A 22241-nucleotide genomic window follows, 5' to 3' on the forward strand; every position below is an offset into this window, starting at 1 on the left:
ACTCTACAACAAAACTAACCAGGATCTTTTTTCCATGAGAGATTTCTAGTTTGTCTTGGTCATATCTTTTTAACTGAACATGAAAAAAGCAGAAAAAAGCTTCAGATTCCTGCCATGATTCGATAGAATACGTTATTTTGATCGTTTTATAAGTATTTGAATCAGTGGCAACGGATTATCTCAATGATATGCTGCAAGATGCTACATGTATTTAAACATAGTGTAACATAGTTCACACCAGAAAAAACTGATCTCACATGTGATTTTTCAATTGAAGAGCCCCATTGCACTGCATACTGTAACCAGGTTCTGCAGTCATGTATTTAATCTTCATATGAATATTAATGAAGAACACAACAGTTATTACCATACAGTAGGTTTTACTAAAGCCTAGTTTCTGTGAGGCTTTCAGACACTTTTTAGGCCTTCATAGAGAGTTATTAAACCAAACAACTCTGTGTCAAAGGCTCACATCAATCTAAAATGTGCTTTCACAGCAAACTTATCAGTGCAATTAGCAAACAGACATTAATGAAAAAAGCACTGAACCTATAGGGAGAACATGTCTGCAACTCTAGCGACACTCTGAGTTGTTTGGTGCCTGTGATGTGTTCATGGGATACGATATTCTTACGCAAGGCTACGTAACTTTGAAGAGAAGAAATGGCACCCATTCTTCGACAATGCAAACAAATGCAACTTTTTCGAATCAATACACTTTTGTTTTCTGTTGCTATAGTCTGGTTAGGTAGCAAACAGATCGTTCTCTATAAATCAGTGTTTTAGCATTTACATTGATCTTGTATTGCCACAGTATATGCCGTTTATTCAATGTAACACACAATTTAGACTTAAATAAACATGATTTAATAAACCTCACATAAAAAGAAGCAGTATAAAGTTCTGATATCTCTTTGAACCTTAGAAAAACGTTTAATGCAAATTTGTGCACATAAAACACACACATACAGTACAGCGCATACATAAAGTATCATAAAGTATAAATGCTTTTAATGTTGGTCTACATCAGTATGTCAACACACCGTTGTACATCCCGTTCATCGTACCTCATAATAAACAGGTCCATAACAGACCGAATGCAAACTGACAGCCATTTTGGCCAAAGCTGGATCCACAACAACAGATAGTCTTCTGCACCTGCTCATTGCAAAAACCGAATATGACTAAATCAACTGATAAGCACATTTTGTAGAGTGATAAGAGCATTTGAGGCTGGTGTGTGTCCTACACAAAAATACAGCAGATACAAGCTTTCCGGTTCATTTTGATGATATAAGTAGAAAGCTCTGTGCAAGTCTGAGCTCAAGCATGACGTCCAATCCTAGCTTTTTGGGTATTTACTCCTCCTGCAGGGAAGGATTTAATCCATAGTAGCTTTTCCTCCTCCTTAACATTAACGCAGATACAAGAAGACATAGAAAGCTTTTAAATGCACCCATGCTCTCAGGGCAGAACACTTAAGGAATGTCAGTTTGTGAACATATCAAATACAAAATACTGATTTTTATTTTAAAGAAACGGGGGTCTGGTATATGGCATATAAAGTGTCAGGCAAACTCTGGTACACCAGCAGTTAATCTTATCTAACGCCACACCCAAAAAACAATGCAAAGAAAACACGGCATATAAAACAAAATGTCAAATTAAAATATAAAAAACATGATAGAATGGAAACCATATCATATAATATATCAAGTATTCATAATATACAACAATACAAATCAAAGCTAAAAAGGAATGTAGTTCTGGAAAAGTACCACTAGAGGTCAGCAAATAGTCATGCTCAGATATCCAGTTATACACTTGAAATATTTATCTTCTGCTTGTGGACGAACACTTGAAACACGCACAGACCTCCACTTCTTTCCCCCAGTTTCACCTGCTTTCAGTTCCACGTAGCAGCAGCAGTAGTGGTGGTAAACACGTCGTCGTTACATTCTTGAAATGAAGTCTCACAGTATAAATGACAGCTTTTTTTTTATCTAACACTGACTTGTATGTGCACAGTGGCCTCCAATGTCTCACTGAATCCGCGGTGATGACACCAATACTGCATCTGGAGAAGAAAAACCCACATATTGAAACTGACTCATGCAGTCATAAGAGGAATTTGATCCAATTCAAAAAGAGTTTTTGAAGTTGTTATCCATCTCTGGTGGTTAAAGTGTCTCTGTGTTATCAGATTTGGAAAATAGTTCATCTGTCCAGCTGTGGATCCTTTCCCAGCATCGTTTGTTTGACCTTCAGCATCTTGAATGTCTGGGCTCAGTCTCTGGACAGGCACTCCTCCTCCGTGATGCCCTGGGCCTTGAGCTCCTCCAGAACGTTGTCCAGGTGGCCGGGGTCGGGGTAGCCGTGGCCCGTTAGGTTGGAGCCGAACTCCGTCTTGTGGTGCACCTCGTTCCAGATGACTGTGTCTGACTCGCCCGTGGTACTCGATGTACCCACAGAGAAAATGAGCCGGCGGTCCCACGCTACCAGGAGAAGCCTCAACACCTGGACGAAGAGATAAAGAAAGGCAGTGTTACGGTTTGAAAGGCATGTTTTTCTTTGGAAAATTGCCAAAAGTACACCATTTCCTTATTCCTTAAAAGTGCATTTTACTTGCACCATTGAGTCACTTTCACTATTTTATTGTACTGTATTACTTCCTTACTATTGTAGATATTGTGCATGTGACAATAAAGCCTATGAATCATTTGAATCTTAAAATGTGTAACAGTCGGAAATTGTTAAAAAAATAATAATTGTGGTCCAATTTTCAAATCTACGACGGTCTGGATGAAATATGTACGAAAAATGCTTCCTGTCATAAAAAATAAACAAGCATAGCCTTAAAATAGTGAATAGAGAGGTTGTATAGAGGATTTTAAATGTGAATAGTTCAATATTGGAAAACCTTATGGCACCTGGTTAAGTGGAGTAAATATAGATTACATTATTCACAATTTATGTTAAATAAATTGAGCAGTATATTCAACTTGTGTGTTATAGTTTAAAATGTTGTCATACTGAACATCAGACATCTTTGAGTTCTCACTACTTCTAGCCACAAGTGTGCTGGTTCTACGAATAGAGGAGTTCTCATTTACCCTGCGTCCCTTCTCGCTGTCAGGGAGGTAGCAGTGTCTGGGGAACCCGCGGGCAGTGAAGGGTTTGCCTGGATTCGGGTGCTCGGGGCCCTAAAAAGCAAAAGCAAAGTTCATCACATGTTCCTGAACCAATACCAAGTCACCATTCAGAAGCTAATGTCATGTTAGCATGAGTAATTCTCTACCTGGATGCCAGGAGGGATGTTGTAAATTATCCGGATGGTTTTGCAGTCCGGGTGGCCGGGTAGCGAGTGGGGGATGACGTGGTACTCCATCTTGCCCGGGGGCTGGTTGCCGGTCTTGACTCCGTAGATGGTCTTACAGGTGGGACACTGCAAGCTGCCGTCCTTGTTGCCATTGTTGTACATAGCAACGAGGCATTGGAGGTGGTACTGGTGACCACACTGAGCCAGACGGCCCACCGACTCGGCCCGGGAGACGCCCCCCACCCCGGGGCCTTTGTAGCCCGAGGGTCCGGCCAGGGCCTCCATGCAGATGGTGCAGTCCTGAGGGGGGGGGAAGACGAGTACAATAAATGACTTGTCAAATCTGATACAGACAGATTTATACATGTGTTTTAATGTTTAGCCAATGAAAACACAACTGCAATAAGGAGAACTCACTTCCTCTGGGGGATTGCGGACTTTCTGAAGGTACCTCTTCACCACCTCCTCAGGGGTCTTTCCTATGATACGGAAACGCAGAGTGTGATGATTTGTCCCAAAATGCACAGGATAGATATGAAACATGTAAAAAAGCAATAGCACAAGCAGTCTATATCATCAAACCCACCTTTTCGAGCCTGCTTCTTGGTGGTCTTGCGGCAGCAGTGGCCCAGGCCGGGGATGGGCTTGATGTCACTCTTGCTGACGGGTGGAGGATGAAGCACTAGCTTGGGAGGGCGGGTCAGGCAGACAGGAAGTCCTGCAGCGCTCATAAGGATGCCTGTAATGCCTGGGTACAGCCAGCAGAGGGGGCATGTTAGACACTGGATTCAAGATCCAAGATGTAAAGGCTGTATGTACAAAAGCTACATCACAGGAACAGAAAAGCTAAAGTCCCAGGCTCCTCCAACAGTGCAACACAAATTGTGCTTTTTCCAGTGCATGATGAGCTCTTTATGTTGATATTTATGTGTCAACCATACATGTGACATCTTCTTAGTGGATTTACAAGTTACATTTGGGGCTTAATATCATTAGCTGTGGCAGTACATCACTTTACACAAGTTAAAAAACATACAAACATTTATTTGAAGAGCTGAGAAGTCCAAAACCTTTAACTTTAAGATGCCTTAGCTTAATTTTTGGCCCGATTTTAAAGAAAGTCTTTCGGTTTGATTTAAATATAATGAGGAAAAATAAACGATATGTACCTGCTAGTGCAGGGTGTACCGGGCTTGATCCGTTCAGGTTCTTTACAGGAACAGTTGGCACTCTGAAACACAAGAAAACAAACTTATATTATTTTACAGGTCATACTGAAAGCAGACATGCAACTGGTCTTGTAACCTCAGCCCTGATTTAAGACTGTAACATCTGATGAGTCATGTAAACAGGTGGAAGGACACAGCATATGCTAGCGTCTAGTCCACCCCATATCATCAGTCTAAGGATCTTTTGCTGAGTCATGTAAAGAAACCAACAGACAATGGTCATCACATCTTTACATAGGGTACTTTAACTTCCATTTAGGACTTCCTGCTACGAAAGACACAGCAGTGGTCAATTTGCTATCGTTGGGTACAACTGATCAAGAACCCTGGAGCAGCAATAGAATACAAACGAGGATGCTCTTTTTATCAAGACGAATGAAGGCACTCTGATTTTAAAATTGTAAGGCAAAACTAATCGAAGCAGCTTTGATTTCATAAAGAAATTGGATTGCTTTAAAAAAAAAGCACAAGGATAAACTCCTAATAGGGACCTGTGTGACACTTCCTCAAGTATAGTACTTAAATGCTATTTTGACACTTCTTCTTTACCTGAGTATTTAGAATTTATGCTAACCTACTACATTTTGGAGGCGAATTGTACTAATTAAAATGTTATGACATGTTATTGTGGATAATAAAACTTCACTATTTCTTCTCAAGTGACATTTTTTTTTTTAAATTCAAGATTTGTAATGGAGTATCTTAAGAACATAGTAGCCAATTTCAAATTGTACTTTATGTACATGATCTGAGTATTTCTGCCACAACTGCTTACTCAGCACGCCCACAGTTTTGAGCGGCTTAGCGAATAACGTATTTTATGTAACTGTAAAAAAATCACTATCAGTGTATGTGTACTATACTAAGAATATTTTGACCGCTTTACCTAGCTGTCAGACCGCTCTTTCTTACTTACCGTAATATACTTCTTTGCTCTCTTCAAACCATAGACTGTATATATGCTTCAAACCCACAAATGATCATTGATAAAAACAGTAATGTCAAAGGTTTCCCTTTGTCTCAATTGGTAAGTGTTGTTGTGTGACTTGGGTGAAACCGAAACACCAAAGTAGATAATACACTGCCTGTGATAAAGTATGAGAGTAACTCAAACAACCCCAACTAAAAATATCTCTAAATAAAATGTTGAATACATGTTTTTCAGAAAGCCTTAAACATCGCCTGATTTTAACCAAATAATCCCTCTCAAGCCCTGCTGCTCATTAACAAGAAAACACATGTGTAAAAAACATGACGCAGCTACAATTATTATGTATCAGTCAGAAGTGTGTACTCACGGTCTGACAATTTTGATAATAGTCATATTTCCAGCTTGAACGCCCCAACTCAAGATTAGCACTTGTTGCAGTATTTGACTCGCTCAGGCAGTCTTTTTTAAATCTCCTGTTCGAACGGTGAGTACGCCTGTTTCTTTCTCTCACTCTTCCTCTGCTTGTGTGACGCAGTCAGGATTCCCTCTTCCCTTTATAGGGCTAATCCCTCTATTCCTGTTGACTAAACTCCAGGCTCTGTCACAGGAGGGATTACCTGTCGGCCACCACGTCACACTGCCAGGCTTTCAGACACGGCACATACAACTCGTTCATGGGACAGCCCACAATCTATTCTTGTGTCTATATCGACGCCGGGATCCGGAGTGGAGGCTGATCCTCTTGCTGTGGTCCTGTGCCCTGGATCCTCTATCCCGAGTTCTGGATTAAGTCCTGGACTTCGGGTCGTGGCTGGGCCTGTCTCTGCGGTCCTGCCTGGGTCTCGTCATGCTGCTTCCCTGATGGCTCCCACAGGATTGTTGTTGACATCCTCGTGGATTCATCTTCTTATTACAGACACATGCATTTCCAAACATTCGGTCTACCTACGCTGTAAAATGTATTATCTCTTCGATTTACACACGGCATCTATTGCACGTCTGTCCGTCCTGGGAGAGGGATCCCTCCTCTGTTGCTCTCCCTGAGGTTTCTCCCATTTTCCCCTTTAAACTGTGGGTTTTTCTCCGGAAGTATTTCCTTGTACGATGTGTAGGGTCTAAGGACAGAGGGTGTCGTTTTTTCTCATACTGATATTCTGAACAAACTGTGCTGTATTTGCTGTAAAGTGTCTTTACTGTATTTTTACTATTTGTACAGCACTTTGGCTCGACCAAAAATCGTTTATAAATGTGCTATATAAATAAAACTTGATTTGATTTGATTTGATTTATTCTTAATCTACTTTACGTCATTACTGTTACTTTATTTTGGGCATTTCCTCTTTCTTCTTGATTTATGAAATAGGTAGAATAAATTATGTAGGAAAAGACTGAGCATGCATTTCAAACAAGAATAACAAAATGCCTCATCCTTTTTTCCTCCCCGTCCTTTTATCCTATCCTAGAAGAGTAAAATAAGATTTGAAATGTTGACTTAAATAAATGTATTATGTAAAGAAAATACACATAACTGTATTAGGTAGGTAGAATGCAATAATATTAAGTTTAAATTCAAAATATTAGGTTCAACTTATTGCCTGTTGACATAATACATTTAAATAAAGTCAATATTCAATTTTTTCAGTGTAAGATGCACACCTGTTGGTGGTAAATTAATTCAATAACACAGTTCTGATTAAAACATTAAAAAACAATAGACAAAAAAGTGTTCAGAGTTTTTTAAGGAAGCACATTTCAAAATTCACGCTTTGACATATTATTTGGCATTTGATCAATAGTCATAGGTTCAGGTTATTTATGGTGACCTGAAGGTAGATTTAGGTGGCAGATAAAAAAAGATCATAATCTAATATAACATATCCTAACCATAACCCTAACCTTGGTCAAAAATAAGGACATATAGGCTTAGAACTTAAAGTTTAGCCTTTAAGGTTACACCTTTTGTTCTGGTATAAACAAACACACAGACACAGTGCCCAGTGTTTTCACTAGCCGGAAGATGTCCTTAAAGATGATGCAACAATGACGTAGCAAAAAGTACAGTCAGGTCTTATTGAACTGTACACTTCCTGTTCCCGGATCTGCTTACATTGTACTAATACGACAGCTGGGACACAGTGTGTTTACCAACAAACTGTGTCCCAGCTGTAGTATTAGCTTCCTGTGTGCGTGCCAAACGGGACTTACAAAGTCAATAAGAGGTGCTGCCTGACTGGGTCAAGCCTGAGCGTTAATTAACCAACATCTGTGTGTTGGGCAGGCAAGTGTAAGCAATAGGATGAAAATAGACTTAAGGGAAATGATGGAAAAGTATAGAAAGGATGGGAAAGAAGAGGTGTGTCGATTGGCCACGTATCTTTAATCCTCTAAAGGAGAGCAGTCTGGATGCTCACTGCTTGTGATATAAAGCTGCAGCATATGGCAACATATAAACACATGCACATGTAAACACGCTCACACGCTTGTAGACATCAAACCCAGTGCAGTGAGAGGAGAGAGGATCATAGCAGCAGAGTTTCCGTTAGCCGGTAATTACCGGACTATGACCGGTAAAATATGCTGAAGACCGGCAAATCTAAATCTCTCCGGTCAAAATGTCCGGTCAAAATAATTTCCCCTTAGCACAATACCGCATCAGTTGCGCCACTTATGTGACAGACAAGAAGAGTATGGGTTGATTGTGCGTTGATCTGTTGGTAATGCCTCGGGGTTCCGGTGGGCATGTAAACAAATGCATAATGCTGCGCTATACTTTGCGGCCTCACCCGGTTGCATAACGACGCTTATTGTTTAGGTGTCTTTTGATAAGCAGGTAGTCATATCATTAGCTAGAACTAGCTAGATCTGATCGATATGGACATAAACGCGAGTGAAGTCTAATCTGACGGGAGAGAGATCAGCTGCTGCTGACGAGTCGACACGCAGCTCTGCATGATCACCTGCAGCGGTGAGCGGAGCAAAACACACACTTCTGGTTAGAAAATCACACTTAGCTATTTTAATTACCTCTCAAACTACCTAAACTAGTTATAGATAGGCTATGTTTATTTGTACTGTCGGGTCACTCATTACTGGATCAGCAAGCTGCATGAGACGGATACTGACGGGCTGTCAGGAGAGGGAGAGAGCGCTCCGTTTATTATTCCCGTGTTATTATAAATTACTGTACACTTTTGAATGATGTAGTTAATCTACTATAATTAGTTTGTTTAATATCGAATCATATCAATTTGTTTTAAAGCTTAATAAATTACAAAGAAGACCTTTGACCGGCACTTTTCTCATTTTGTCCGGAAGATTTAAACTTTAACGGACATGTTGACCAGCAAAAACAAAATTCTAACGGAAACTCTGCATAGCAGGAAACTTTAGTCGCTGTGGTATTCTGTGGCACCTTCAGAAAACACTTCAATTTGAAACCATCTAACTCATTAGTCATAATATGTAGTATTCTAGCTTATTACGGTTACTTATCTACGTAGGACCAATTGGCTAGAGACTGTTTTTATATTTAACCACTCTCTCGAAAGATAACCATAGTTTTTTGGCTGGTAAGTAAACTACTAACCATTATTAGATCAATAAATGTTGCTAATTGTGTGCCCTGACCAAAAGTCCAATTAAGTTGGGTACATTTTCTAACATAATAATCATTGTTTTTTCAGGCATAATGTTGGTTGAATTTTGCAATATAATATTTATTTTAATGTGTTGTCACATACTGTGCTAACCCTAACCAACTTAGTTTTATAAAAAGTCAGTCTGAACCCCACCCCCACTCACTAACCCTAACCCTAACTGGGGGAATTTGAACTTATTGCTGATATTGCTGAAGTTTGGAAAGAATCAAGCTGGCTTATTTGTATGCTTTGCTTGCATAGTTTACATCTCAGAAATACATGTTTTGTAAGCTTTATTTCTATATTTACGGTCAAAAAGAAACCCAGCTGGGAACTGTCAGCTGTTAGTAGTAGAGGGCGACTAGAGAAAACCACTTTTTTATAATAATAAGTAATAGCAACAACTACAAAATATGAATACTAATGATAACAATTAACAACTTTAGGCATTTGGGTACATCCCTATTGACCACATTTCCAACAGATTCATTCAGACCTGCAGAGGGAATTTCTTGGAAATGGAAAATATAAAATCTCAGGTCAATTTCCAGTAAGGTGGTTTTTGAGTGGGTGTGTTTTGTCCTGTTCTGAGGTTGCATTGCGTGTGATGACCTTATTGTTAAGCTCTGCGAGGTTCAATGTGAGGAGAACCAATTATCCCGGCGGCAGTGTAAGTTATGCGTGAGAGTATATAACATTCTTGCATGGTATATTTGAGACAAATGCATAACAAGTTAAATCTAGAGCACCCAAGAAACATCTCTTTCAGTGAGACTTCAATGATTGTTATAAAAAGAAAGGCTATATTTGGAATCCGGTGACATTTTGATTTGCTCAAAACAAGATTTCAGAACAGAACCAGCAGCAAAACAGAAAGAAATAGTAAAATAATTAAGTTTGTCCAGAACGCTTCTGGGAAACCGGTTTACAATGCTGACCACAGATGTCTTGCTAATCAGCGCCCTCTGGCATTGACACCAGGATACGGTGGCTTCCTTTATTTCATTCATTAACACCAATAAGATGCATATTCGCTTCCAAACTCGTTGTGATATCAGCAAGTCACGGTTGTACGAACACGTCTGAAACTTACATTTCAAGTGGACAGAGATGAACAGGTCTTAAAGTGTGTGTCAATTGGATATTTCGCTAAGGATAACAACAATAACACAATATGATGCATCTATTGCCAAATCTTCAACCTAATTCCCGATGAATAAAATCTCCTTTTAAAGGTGGGGTAGGTAATTTTGGAGAAACCAGCTCGAGTGCGCTAGAATTTGAAAATTCACAACCGGAAAAAATCTGCCACTTCCTTACAGAGCCCCTCCTCCAACACACACGAACGCGCACATGACCAATGAGGGCACGAGATAAGTTTGTGCACAGATGGAAGGCTGACAGGCAGGTAGGCCATCCAGTTATTTTAGCCGGGCCGGCTAAAATGATTGGTCGTGCTTTTTACAGTATTACGGCTTCCACAGATGACATTTTTTTATGGATTTTTTGTCAAAGCACTTATGATATTCATTGCTATCAGGATGTTAAGAGCATTCCATGGAATATAACAAAAAGTGTATCTCGAGCCGGTTTCTCAAACTTACCTACCCCACCTTTAAGCACTTTATTATTACTATGAAGTAAAATTATTATAAATATCTCAAAAGACTACAGATAGAAATATCAAGAATTCCATAGACATCCCAGATGTTACAGACCTCTTCCAGATGTGATCTTGTAAATAAAACCGCAGTATTAATTTCCATCAGGAAATGTTGTAGATTTCAAAATGTATGCAGCAAAGCTTTCCAGATAACTCAGTAAACCTGTTCCCGGTCAATACTGATGGCTACGATTAGCCACTAAAGTGCTTACACACACATAACCACAAAGCATTCCGGGACCTTTTTTTTATTTTTTGAGGCCCCGGGGAACAAATTGTTTGCATGAAAACCATAAAAGAACTATGCATATACGTGAATGCATGGGAGTGTTTGCTTGTAAAACAAACCCATCATTAAGAGCTTGCATGACAAATGTCTGGAACGTGAAATGCTTGTAAGAGCCCGGCTTGTACAGTGTGAATGCTCCTCATTGTTTTTCCTGGAAATGAACTACCCTGATTGGACTTTGTTACCAAGATTAAAGGCTCATGAATGCTAATGAGCGCTGATTTCAGACACTGTTTAATGAGGGCTTCAAACTAATTAGAAAGTCCTGTCTAAATTCATTGTCTTACACTTCTGGTTTAGTTACACTCATTTAGTTTCATGTATGTGGATGAGGGACGTAGCCTCTGTTGAGATGTCATTTCCGTCTTTTTCTGTCATTAATTTCGTCTGTCTTTTTAAGTTATAAATGTGATTCCTATATTGAACACGTTAGACAGTTGTCTTTTCAAAGCCACTTATTCTAAGCATAAGCATTAGATGAGTGGTAATTCCCTGTGGATTTCTCACATACATACGGGCAACTATTTTTAAATTGCACATAGTTATTTGATCCGCTGTGAATGTGAAAATATTGATTATTGAAGCTTTAAAGCTAAAGCTCATACAGTATTGCCTTACAGTCAATTAGCACGACACTGGATTGAATGGGCCTAAACTGAAAGGTATACATTTTTTGATGGGTGTTTTTTGTAGGAATATAAAGCTTTCTTTACTATACTCCATTGGAAGTACATACATGGTATCACCAGAGGTGTCTTTTCCTTGGACGATGGATAATTTTTACTGTAAATGAATGTTACTACTACAGTTTTTGTGTACTCACCCAGAGGCGATAAGGGCACGTGACTGAGCCATGGCGATTCGCTGCAGTGCAGGTCGGCTCAGCCCGGCGAGGCTGGACCGGGGGGGCAGGGGGGCCGCGCAGGCAGCGGCACCAGATGAAGACACCGGGCCCAGGACGCGGGCCGAAGGCGAGGGCGTGCAGGTGGAGGCGGCCGTGGAGATGAGAGGTGGACCTAGGGAGGGCACTGTAGGGGCGGAGCTCAAAATAGAGAAGGAGGACGAGGTGGAAGGGTGAGGGGTTGAGGTGGCAGAAGATGAGAGTGTGATGGAGGGCGGGGGAGGAGGCGGAGGAGGAGGGGGGAGAGGTGGAGGAGGGGGGCGGGTGGAGTGGAGGGAGAGGGCGGCGGTGGCTGAGCCGAGGAGGGAAAGAGAGTGGGTGAAGCCTCCTCCGTAACCGAAGCTGGCACTGCCATAACCACCGCCGCCAACAGTCCCTACACCTCCTGCTCCACCCATACCACCTAGAGTGTAGCCACCTGTCGCACCAATTATGGACGTCCTGTGGGGGGAGAAGGACCGCGACAGGGAAGGAGGTCGAGGGAGAGTGAGTGAGTACGACCCTCCTTGGACGGGGTAGCTCATTTTGGGACTAGGTGGCTTGGTCTGTGGAGGTCTCCGCCCAAGAGTGTGAGCAGACATGGCGCCCGCTTTGACACTCAGCACCAGCATGCACTGCTGACAGGCGCAGGGCTGTCCTAAAGAGGTGATGGCGGAGGCAGGGAGCGCCCCACTGGGGTACGCGCTGCCATTTCCAGTCCCACTGTTGCTCATGCGGATCCCCATGCCCACTCCGGATACATCCACCCCAAGCAGTCCTCCATGGCTGGGCATGGCCATGGGCCCCCAGGCATGGTGGGATTTGGGTAAGGGCCCGGCAACCAGCGGGTACGCCAAGTCTGAGCGTCGCTGGATGCGTCGGCAGCGTTGCGTCTGCCCGTTGATTTGGGTCATGCTTTCGAAGTCAATGAGGTAGCAGAAACCCAGCGGCGCGAGGTCCAGCCAGGGCTGCTGGCGGTCGCGCGCGGCCTGGATGGCGATGCCCACCTCCGTGTCGTACGCCGTCCAACTGCCAGCGTCGTTCTCCCACTCCCACAACCAGCCCTGACCAGGCGCTGAGGTGGGGTCGTAGAAGCTACGTCGTACCGGTCGAAGGGTACCTGGGGCAGAATGAGGGGGTCAGAACAAAGGATAAGATTTAAGCAACGTATAAAGTTTTTGACAATTGGAATAGCATAATTGGATATTTCAATGTGATAAATGTGTAACTAACTATTAGGTTTGCTCATCTTTCTTGAACTACTTTCATGATGCTTGGTGATGAGAAGTAGTTGCAATAGGAAGTGGCCTTTTTCACTGTGGACAAGAAGATTGGAACCTTAACAAATTCAACATGTCTGTGTTTGCTTGCTAAGAATTTGGGCAAACAGGTTGCCCCTAGTAACAGCACATGGTGTGCTGAATTCTGATTGGCTGGCAGCCTTGATCCGACCCAAAGCTGGCTGTGTTTGCTTTCCCATGGTGTCCAGAGAAACTCTAGAGTGGACATACTGTAAAGCCTTTACAAATCAAATCCTGCGTCTGAAACATAAAGGGCCGCAAAGATTTCTCGAACATGGGAGAGCTTGGATCTAAAAACGAGATGGAAACCTTTTTGGGATGGCAAGGCAGTTTTGCTATAACAGTGCATTTTACTGTACACATATCATAGCCCTATACAACACATTTTACTGTATAGTTAAGCATTTCAAATACAAATAACATCAAAAATATAGCACAAAGCACACTGGGAAAAATAATTTAACTCACAGTGAAACAATTAGATATAACACTTCACTGGAATATGTACCATGTGTGGCACAGTATGCTTTGACATTTAACCAGACAACAAAGGCACTCATTCATAAGATCTGCTCCCATCGACCCCATTTTATCAATGACCTCAGACTCCTGAAATTCTTCCCCACCCTTGTCCCCCGTCTCTCCTCCTCCACCCTGTCTCCTATTTAGACTAGGGCACAATGCCTGACTCCCCTTAGTTGAGCTTCTGCTGGGTTTGGAAAACAAACTTCACAAAGGATTTTGTCAGCCAATGTTGAGAGAGAGAGGAGATGTTGAGTTGTGTGCCAAAGTTAGACATCTGAGAACTGACAATTCCCTGCTTTGCCTTACTGCTGTGCTTGCTTCTCTTTTATGCCCATATTCTGCCATTAAAGACAGTGATCGTCTTAAAAAATATATAATCAGTGTCTGTGGCAATGACTGGACATTTTAGCTCCTACTCTGGCCTAGGTGACATATCCAAACTCACACAGGTCCTACCAGAATGACTCACTTCACACCTCAAATACACAGAGAATGTCTTTTAAATGTAAAATAACATAGGAAACTAGGGTTCTATCAATCTAAAATAAAACAATAATGACTAGATGTTATTGCTGCAGGAAAAATAAGCTGCACTTTGCAGCAAAACACCAGGGCATCTACTTCTGGAGCAGAATCAACATATGGGCTTGCAAAGATGAGGTAGACACACATAAGCAATAAAAAGGCCTCTACCTCAGGCCCATGCAGCTCCACCGTCACACCCTCCGCCCCTGTGGCTCTCCTCTCTGCTTCTCACCTGTGTCTTGTCGGAACTGGTGCATGGAATGCAAATCGATGATGTAGGGCGAGAGGCGAGAGTCCACCTGGCCGAGGACAACACTACCACACCGCGGGTCGCTCCGGATGACTGCCTCGATGTGATGACAGACAGCCGGGCTGTAGGGCCGCCAGCGACCGTGCTCGTTCAGCCATTCCCATACCACTACGGCGGATGCTAGTAACATCCTACTCCTGCAAAGGGAGAAAAATAACACTGACAATAAGCAGGCATAAAGCTAAACGCGGGGTCGGTGGGCATTTAAAGACACCCTGCTGACGCTCCGCCGTGCATCCCTGCGCACAGCGGCGCTGCATCCATCTTGGACAGTTTGCAACCCAGATGTGTCTATGGATATAAATGTATATTTTTAGCATGACACTGATGCAAACTGTACCTTCCATGTTTGTAGTTTCGGTTATGCAGCAATGGTAGGTCCTTTTATCACACGGCGAATGTACAGAGAGTTTCAGGGCACAAAAAGCCTAGCAGGATGGTTGCATTTTACTCCCTATGCAGATGAGTGACGTCTACTGAAATCATTTCTCCGGCACAATCAAGTTAGGGTGAGAGGAGAAAATGTAACTTGGATGCTCACGGTGGTGCGGCACTCGTGAAGTAGGTTACAGTGACAGACTGGCTCTGTTCGTGCAGTGCAAGGTTGCACATTTGTTTGACAAAATCTGTGCTGTCTGTGAGGGAGGAAGAGATTCTTGAAAGCAAATAGCTGACATATTTACCGGGTAAGATCGGCTCCAGTCAGTTCGTTCCTTTGGAGAACAGTTTTGATGCTTTATTAAAAAATGATCCGTCTGTCACTGGGCGAATGTCTTCAGTCTCAGTAAAATCCCGTATTTCTGGTTACATAATTGCTTTGATAATTTGTCACTACAGTTTTGTTTACTCTGACTCGGGCTTACTCATTGGTTCATGCCTAATGTCTCGAAAGAAAGGCTCTTACCCACCACTGAACATCATTTTGCCGGTGAAAAATAAATGTTTGGCACTCGCGTGCGTGAACCCTCCCACACTCACCTCTCCGAAGTCCTCAAACATCCAATCAGATTTGAGCAAGTGCTCCGTCTGGCCAATCACAAATGTGTCTCGTATACCTTGTTCACTGTATCACAAATATCAACTGCGTGTTGAAAATATGTATTATGAGTTTGTTTTAATGGGAGGCTGAAGCACATTTTAACTGTCTTTTTTTGCATCATGTTAGATATTTAGTAGGAAAGAATCTTCCACAAAAGGAGTGGAGATGCCGGGGATTGAACCCGGGACCTCATACATGCGAAGCATGCGCTCTACCACTGAGCTACATCCCCATTGGTTAACCACCGACTAGCAAGATCGTATATATTATTCTGTAAGGGATGATTATGTGTATTCTTGTATTTATGGTGCGTAACAACAACACTGTTTATAGACTACTCTTCAATATATTCAATAAACAGAGAAGTAAGTCGAATATTTGAATGTAGGTCAATGGGGTTGAGTTTATAGTAGCCTTTCCCTGGATCTAGTTCCTTTTCAAGGTGTATTAACCGACCTAATGGTATAGTTTTTGATGTATCCTACTATCAATGTAGCCTATGACTTTAATGATTTACTTTTGATAGACAGCAATAATTTAACTACTGAATACAGTAATAATTTGAGGCTGCAAGTAAGTGTCGTTTTACATTGTTGATATTCAGCATTCTCAATTAATCATTCAAAACTCAGTCCAAAATATGTTTTATCACTTGCAACTCTGTGCTTATCTGAGAAGTTGGAGCCATTTTTTTAAATGTTTTGCTAAAAAAGTAACCATTTGATACATTTTTTTTCTGTGGATCGTTAAATCAATTAATTGTCAAATACAGTGTTCCAAGAATGAGTCTTAAATCAATCGTCTTGAGGTCCATGGGTTTCTTGGTAAATACCATAAAGGCTTTTTTAGATTCAGAACAACACAAACAGTCAAAAGTATGGGTTTCTGTTTTTTATTTTTTTGAAAATCAGGAAAAAACATTTAAAGCAATAAAAAAAAAAACATAAACAAGTACACAGCATGCTATTGGCTGACACAACAATACAAAGTTTCAGACTAGTTTTACTTTATAAAAGGTAAACTTTTATACTATCTGATGCCTCAAAAGTAAGTGGTATTAAGACCACACCAGGACAATGTATACAGTGTCTTTTTAGGGGGAATTTATTGGTTTTTAGCAATTAAACACTTGTGTGGATGTTTTTAGAGGGATCCAAGAGATGTTCCCTATAACAGAGAACCTATATGTTGGGAAATAAAATGTATAGAAAATATATTTAACCAGATAATTATGGGACATTACTAAGGACAATTTCCCAAGCCTCTCTTGTATTAAATGTTTTAAATTCTGTTCTCACAGTGCAGTGATATCACTGTTCTTACCCTCACATCCCTCTTCCTCAGACCAGATTGCACTTCCAGAGAACTGCTTTAGATCTACCAACAATCCAGCCCCTCCACTTGCTTCCCCTTTACCTTCCCCATCATCCCCTTTCTCCTCTATCTCTCCCTTTGCCTCTGACTGACCCGTTAGCCTGGCTTGCTCCTCTGCCTCAGAACTCTCCACACTTGAGTTATCTTCTGAGGTGTCACCATCTTTTTCCTTCGCCATACCACGCTGCTCCTCATCATTTTCCTCCTCGTCCTCCTCATCTCCCTCGCTGTCACTCTCCTGGCTACCACCGTCTTCCACCTGTCCCTCCTCAACTTGGACTTCCTGCATTTCTTCTCCGTCATCATCACTTTGAGGCCACAGTTGGACCCCAAAACGTGTCCCCAGAGCTAACGCTGTCCCTCTCACACGATCCCTGACCCCTCCATCCTTATACACCATGCGTCGCACAGTATATTCTCCATTGGCGTCCCTGTTCAACTTCTTGTACAAGAGGACCAGCAATACTATTAAGCCTAATAGGCAGACAAAAAGGATCAGCACAGTCCCGGTGGACGACTCGTAGGTCACTTCAACCATGCCTGAAGGGAACAGAGAGAGAGGGAATGGTCAAGCATGGGATTCATTCATTTCTATGAATGTTTTTCTATGCAGTGTCACTGTCTCTTGGGTTAGAAGATATAGTTAGAAAAAGAGCTTTCTTGTCTCTAACGTCACTCTCTTGTAGCTGAAGTAACTAGTTAGCATATATAACATGTATACTTGAAACAGATGGCAACAGCTTGCTTTGCTCTGTGCACAGACTTGAAAGAATTATCGCCAATAAAAAACCAAAAATGGTTGTTTTTACATTTCAGTTTTTGCGCAGCCAGCTAGCCTGTAGCAGTATGAAGCTACAGCCAGTAGCTTCATACTGCTACAGGCTAGCTGGCTGTAGCTTCATATTAGGGGAACAGAGTGTGAGTGTGAAGCTATATCCCAAAAGGTAAAATCAATCTTTAAGTTAATTCGATTTGTTGGTTGTTGTTTAAAAAAAATTCTAGCATACATTTAGATGTAGTGTTCATATAAAAACAATTAAGGGTATTTAAGGGTATTATTTAAGGGTATTTGGCTGGTGGCTGATGCCAGCCAATGCAGATTTCAGGCAACAATAAGTAAGTTATCAAACTTTATTCCGACAAAACTTGGGAAGAATAGATTTTGAAATATACTGTACCTCCTTATACTTTTCTTTCTTGAGTAGAAAAATCCTTCTGGCTTGGGGTCAGAATTTTGCAGTCAAACTCCTTTTGTGTCAAAGCAGTTGTTAATGGTTCATCAGAAGGAGATCCATTTGTAAAAGAATATTCAGGGTCTAGAAAAAAGAAAAGTAGAACCTTAGAACAACTTAACATACAAGATTCTCCATCCAGTTCATTTTAATTGATGAAAAAATAAACAGATTACCAAGAATTGCCAAAGCTCTGCTTAAAAAATACACTCTGAGGTGGTACTATACTTTGGAAAAATACACTCTGAGGTGGTACTATATTTTGGAAAAGTACTTTTTTGTTCAGAACTCACATCAAATCTCAATACAATTATAAAAACAATTTTGGCTGAAAAGTCACCAATGGTTAAAATGTGCAATACGAACGCACCCTGGAGATGTGACAGGAAGTACTGTCTTTATCTTGTTTGACTGTGTATGAGAAGTCGTACTGCGGTGTCTCGGCTGACAGGAAGCTGGCAGACCGCTCGCAGCGTTGCTGGTTTCCTGTCAAAGATTATTGAGCAGCATCAGTCAGTCTGCCGTGGAAACTTTTTTTAATCATGGTATAAAGATCCGAAACAAAGTGTTGCAACATCTCTTTTAAACAAAAAATAATAAGTATACTGATGTGAAATAAGTGCAATTAACATAAAAGCTACAATGAATGAGGAAATTGAGATTGGCGGTAAATTAATGCCTTCAACACTTTCATTAAACAACCACTTATAAGTATGCATCAAATAAAATATAAGTATGTAAACTAAGAAATAAGTATATATAAAGTACAATTAATGACGGAGACATGAGGCATTCCTATAAAAAGGAAATAAATTAGAAAACATGCAACTAAAAAAAAGATCTGGTCAAAATCTGAAAAAGGAAGGAAATAAACAATTTTACACTTACCCAGGTTGTGAGCAGAAGATTAAGTTTGTGCAGCCAGTACAATTGTAGGAAACTGACTTGTGCAACTTAATGTTCTTTTGTACTGTGTGACAGCATGTGTGTTAGGTGTGTGGAGGTGACAGCGAGAAAAAGAGAGAGAGGGGGTGATGCATGAAATGTGGTGGAGAATGCTTGCTGCAGCCCTTTGAGTAGGTGGAGGCTGAAGGGGATGTGAACACAGATTATAGAAAAAATCAAGCAGGGTGTGGTGGAAAGCACAGATAAGAACATGTAAAGAAAAAGAGGAAGACAAAGATATTTGAATTTTTCCCCTGTAAAGTTGCTATTTTCAATTCGCAGCACAGGTGCAGGTTACATTATATTGAGTGTAGTTTAATAAAGGTCGAGTCATTACAGTTTACCATCAGGAAATGTACATGATAGTCATTTCCTGTGACACATTGTTATCTTGGACAATCATTTGTCAGTGTATTGCCAATAATAACACTTCAACTCCACAAAGGATAGATAGGGTCAAGATGATATTTGAAAATAGGTTCAACTTTTCACCTTTTGACATTACACTGAAAAAGGGTCTCAAATTGTTACATGAGTCCAAGACAACCATAGAAACTAAAGCATGATCCTAAAAATGATTAGATTTTTCTTTGCAAAGATATGAAGGTTATTATCATACACTACCTATTTTAGACCTACCAAAGTACTGCGCACAACTTAGAAATGTGAAACAAGCCACATCCTGTTTTCAGCCGCTACACGTATACAGTCATTTCACACTGTATCACCCTACATGAGAACATCTAACAGATCAATCATAACCAGTGGGAATTTGTTATCAACTATTTTGCAATTTTAAGGCTAATTAAGATGCTAGTTATTATCTTGATTTTCTTTTCACTTTACCCATTGTTTGGTGTCTTCTTGTCTTTAAAAAATTGATAGTTTTGCTTTCATATCTACAATTTTGCAAAGAAAATGGTGGTTTGATTATAATAGGTTCAGACAATTTCCAATAGTGTTTGTACAATACATAAGAAACCAATATTGCTGCGACTCTCACACTTCAACAGGTTTTGAGACTTGACTAAATTCTCTGAGTGACTGTTCAGTTGCATTACCGCCAAAATCTGGACTGCAGTGTCACCATTGTTCACGAAACCACCAGTGGCGGAGCCAGGACATTTTCAGTGGGGTGGCCAGGATGGAACCAGTGATCATTTTGGGGTGGTATTGAAATCACTATTATATGAACATAAAAAGACATCTCACTAGAAAATAAGGGGTTATTTAAGGCACCTACAACACACCTCTACATTATTTGGGATTAAGTGGTGGAATAGATCAACAAATAATATTCAGTATATTTAACTATTTTTTTCGTATTCCCGCAGGCAAAGTATGGAACAACTTAAGGTCACCTAAAAGCATGATAGAGTAGGTCTGACAGAACGGAAATCAACTCAGCAGCGATGCAAAGTGATTCATCGAGCACCAAGCCACCATAAGGCATACAGTGGTTGACGGTGGTACTGGGCCCCGCTATTCCAGTCTAGGGATGTCCAGAGACACACCCCGCATCGTGCTGTATGCTTTCACACATTCTGCTTCCACATTGGGAAAGAGCAGCGCAAAATACTCGTTATGTGGAAAAAAGATTGAAGAGAAGGCTCCGTAACACATTACTCTAACTGGATCGAGTTCAGACATATAGGCTGTCTTGAACACTATCATCCGAACAATGTGATCTAATCAATAAATAAAGATTCAGCCACGAAAGCACATGGCTACTTAACATGCAGAATGTCTCATTTTGCATGTTAAGTAGCCATGTGCTTTCTGGGGCTTAATCTTTATTGATAGAATTTAAACATTTCATTTCATTTTCATTTCAATCTTTATTTCGAACAGATTAAAAAAATAACAAATAAAAAATAAAAATGTGAAAAACAGAATACCGTATTGTTAAAATACAGTATTTATCCACATTCATGATAATATTTATATATTCAACAAAAAAAAGTCTTCATATTAATAATAATAATAAATCATGTGTCCGAAAGGGAGTAGGAGGAAGCAAATGCTTATTAATTCCCACCCCTTACTTGATCAATGATTGTCCTTTAAATCATTATGCAAGTTATTCCTACTTACATTTACATTTATACATACATTTACAATAATTTCTCATCTTCAATCACCTCTCTTCATTCTCATAGTTTTCCCAAAAAGTGTTTCTGTACATCCTTTTAAACTGTATACACATTCACTATAATAATTGTAGCGTCCCCGGCTGAATGATGGTCAGACTCTCCGACTGATGGTATCTGTTTATTGCACACCCTTGCTTTTATACAATCATTACCAACGTAAGAGCTTGTGCCCTTCAAAATAAGAGTCCCGATCTTATTACTATCAAAATAAAAGTGCAAAACGAAAACTTTACCATAAGAAAATATTAGCATACAAATATAATCACTTCTCTAAAAGGCAATTCATTTTAAATATAGTTAGGTCATTTACAATAATATAAATAATAATAATAATTTTATTAATAAGCTTTATATTTGTATAGCACCTATTACAATAATTGTAGCCAAACTCGCTTCACAGCAGTTCAATAGACATGTTAGTATAACATGACAGGATAAAAGCAATGTAGAGGAGCAGCTACATTTCAACACATATATCCACTAAGATGAATACATGAAGACTTGTGACTCGGACTTGACTTGGACTCTTCTTGGGTGACTGACTCGAACACAGGTAATGATGACTCGGACTCGACTCGAACACTCCTTGGGTGACTCGGACTTAGACTCGAGAGTGACTTGGACTCGTGAATTGGTGACTTGACTACAACACTGAGTAGAGGCACAAAATACAAATATTAACCTGAATATTAGCATTACAGGGTCCATTTGATGTGCCACTTATGGACACTGATTACATTTATAACACATCAAAGGGTTATTTTTAAAGTATCAGAAATTAAGATGACGATTAACAAAAAACCAATATAAAATGTGTGAAATCTGTAGGGTGGTACAGCAATGCGTTTTGGGTGTGTACATGTGTTGTTTTGAGTAGCAAACACATAA

The 22241-nt window shown here is 40.5% G+C and overlaps 2 protein-coding genes and 1 non-coding gene across 7 annotated transcripts; all 3 read right to left on the reverse strand.

Annotated features, from left to right (window-relative positions):
• Window positions 1–909: 909 nt before the first annotated feature.
• Window positions 910–15541, reverse strand: dtx4a (deltex 4, E3 ubiquitin ligase a). Of its 4 annotated transcripts, none has more exons than XM_034136965.1 (9): window positions 15294–15541; window positions 14533–14747; window positions 11893–13069; window positions 4489–4550; window positions 3906–4067; window positions 3737–3798; window positions 3299–3619; window positions 3114–3203; window positions 910–2517 (listed from the first exon to the last, which is right to left on the reverse strand). In XM_034136965.1, exons 2-9 carry the CDS (start codon window positions 14738–14740, stop codon window positions 2287–2289), a joined length of 2313 nt encoding a protein of 770 aa, XP_033992856.1. In that variant the 5' UTR covers window positions 14741–14747; window positions 15294–15541; the 3' UTR covers window positions 910–2286. The 4 variants fall into 4 exon arrangements, with proteins under 4 accessions (XP_033992856.1, XP_033992855.1, XP_033992858.1 ...); XM_034136964.1 differs by having other exon boundaries at window positions 14951–15541; XM_034136967.1 differs by lacking the exon at window positions 15294–15541 and adding an exon at window positions 13183–13265 and having other exon boundaries at window positions 14533–14670.
• A 268-nt stretch (window positions 15542–15809) lies between these two features.
• Window positions 15810–15881, reverse strand: trnaa-cgc. The gene has a single exon. It is a non-coding gene; the product is annotated as a tRNA-Ala (tRNA).
• A 644-nt stretch (window positions 15882–16525) lies between these two features.
• si:ch211-119e14.1 (retrotransposon-like protein 1) lies at window positions 16526–19312 on the reverse strand. Of its 2 annotated transcripts, XM_034136981.1 has the most exons (4): window positions 19144–19312; window positions 18626–18741; window positions 18202–18339; window positions 16526–17563 (listed from the first exon to the last, which is right to left on the reverse strand). In XM_034136981.1, the coding sequence occupies exon 4, from the start codon at window positions 17559–17561 to the stop codon at window positions 16944–16946; it is 618 nt and encodes a 205-aa protein (XP_033992872.1). In that variant the 5' UTR covers window positions 17562–17563; window positions 18202–18339; window positions 18626–18741; window positions 19144–19312; the 3' UTR covers window positions 16526–16943. The 2 variants fall into 2 exon arrangements, with proteins under 2 accessions (XP_033992872.1, XP_033992873.1); XM_034136982.1 differs by lacking the exons at window positions 18626–18741; window positions 19144–19312 and adding an exon at window positions 18432–18601.
• Between the last annotated feature and the right edge of the window lie 2929 nt (window positions 19313–22241).

Source organism: Trematomus bernacchii, unplaced genomic scaffold (assembly GCF_902827165.1).
Source record: "Trematomus bernacchii unplaced genomic scaffold, fTreBer1.1, whole genome shotgun sequence".
Classification (NCBI taxonomy): domain Eukaryota; kingdom Metazoa; phylum Chordata; class Actinopteri; order Perciformes; family Nototheniidae; genus Trematomus; species Trematomus bernacchii.

Bases quoted from the DNA above. Each gene is read 5' to 3' on its own strand.
- dtx4a (XM_034136965.1), bottom strand. From the start codon at position 14,740: ATGTTACTAGCATCCGCCGTAGTGGTATGGGAATGGCTGAACGAGCAC. The intron at 3,620-3,736 runs GTGAGTTCTCCT...CCCCCCCCTCAG, and splicing joins TCCGCAATCCCCCAGAGGAA to GACTGCACCATCTGCATGGA. The intron at 2,518-3,113 runs GTAAATGAGAAC...CTCTTCGTCCAG, and splicing joins ACAGCGAGAAGGGACGCAGG to GTGTTGAGGCTTCTCCTGGT.
- si:ch211-119e14.1 (XM_034136981.1), bottom strand. From the start codon at position 17,561: ATGGTTGAAGTGACCTACGAGTCGTCCACCGGGACTGTGCTGATCCTT.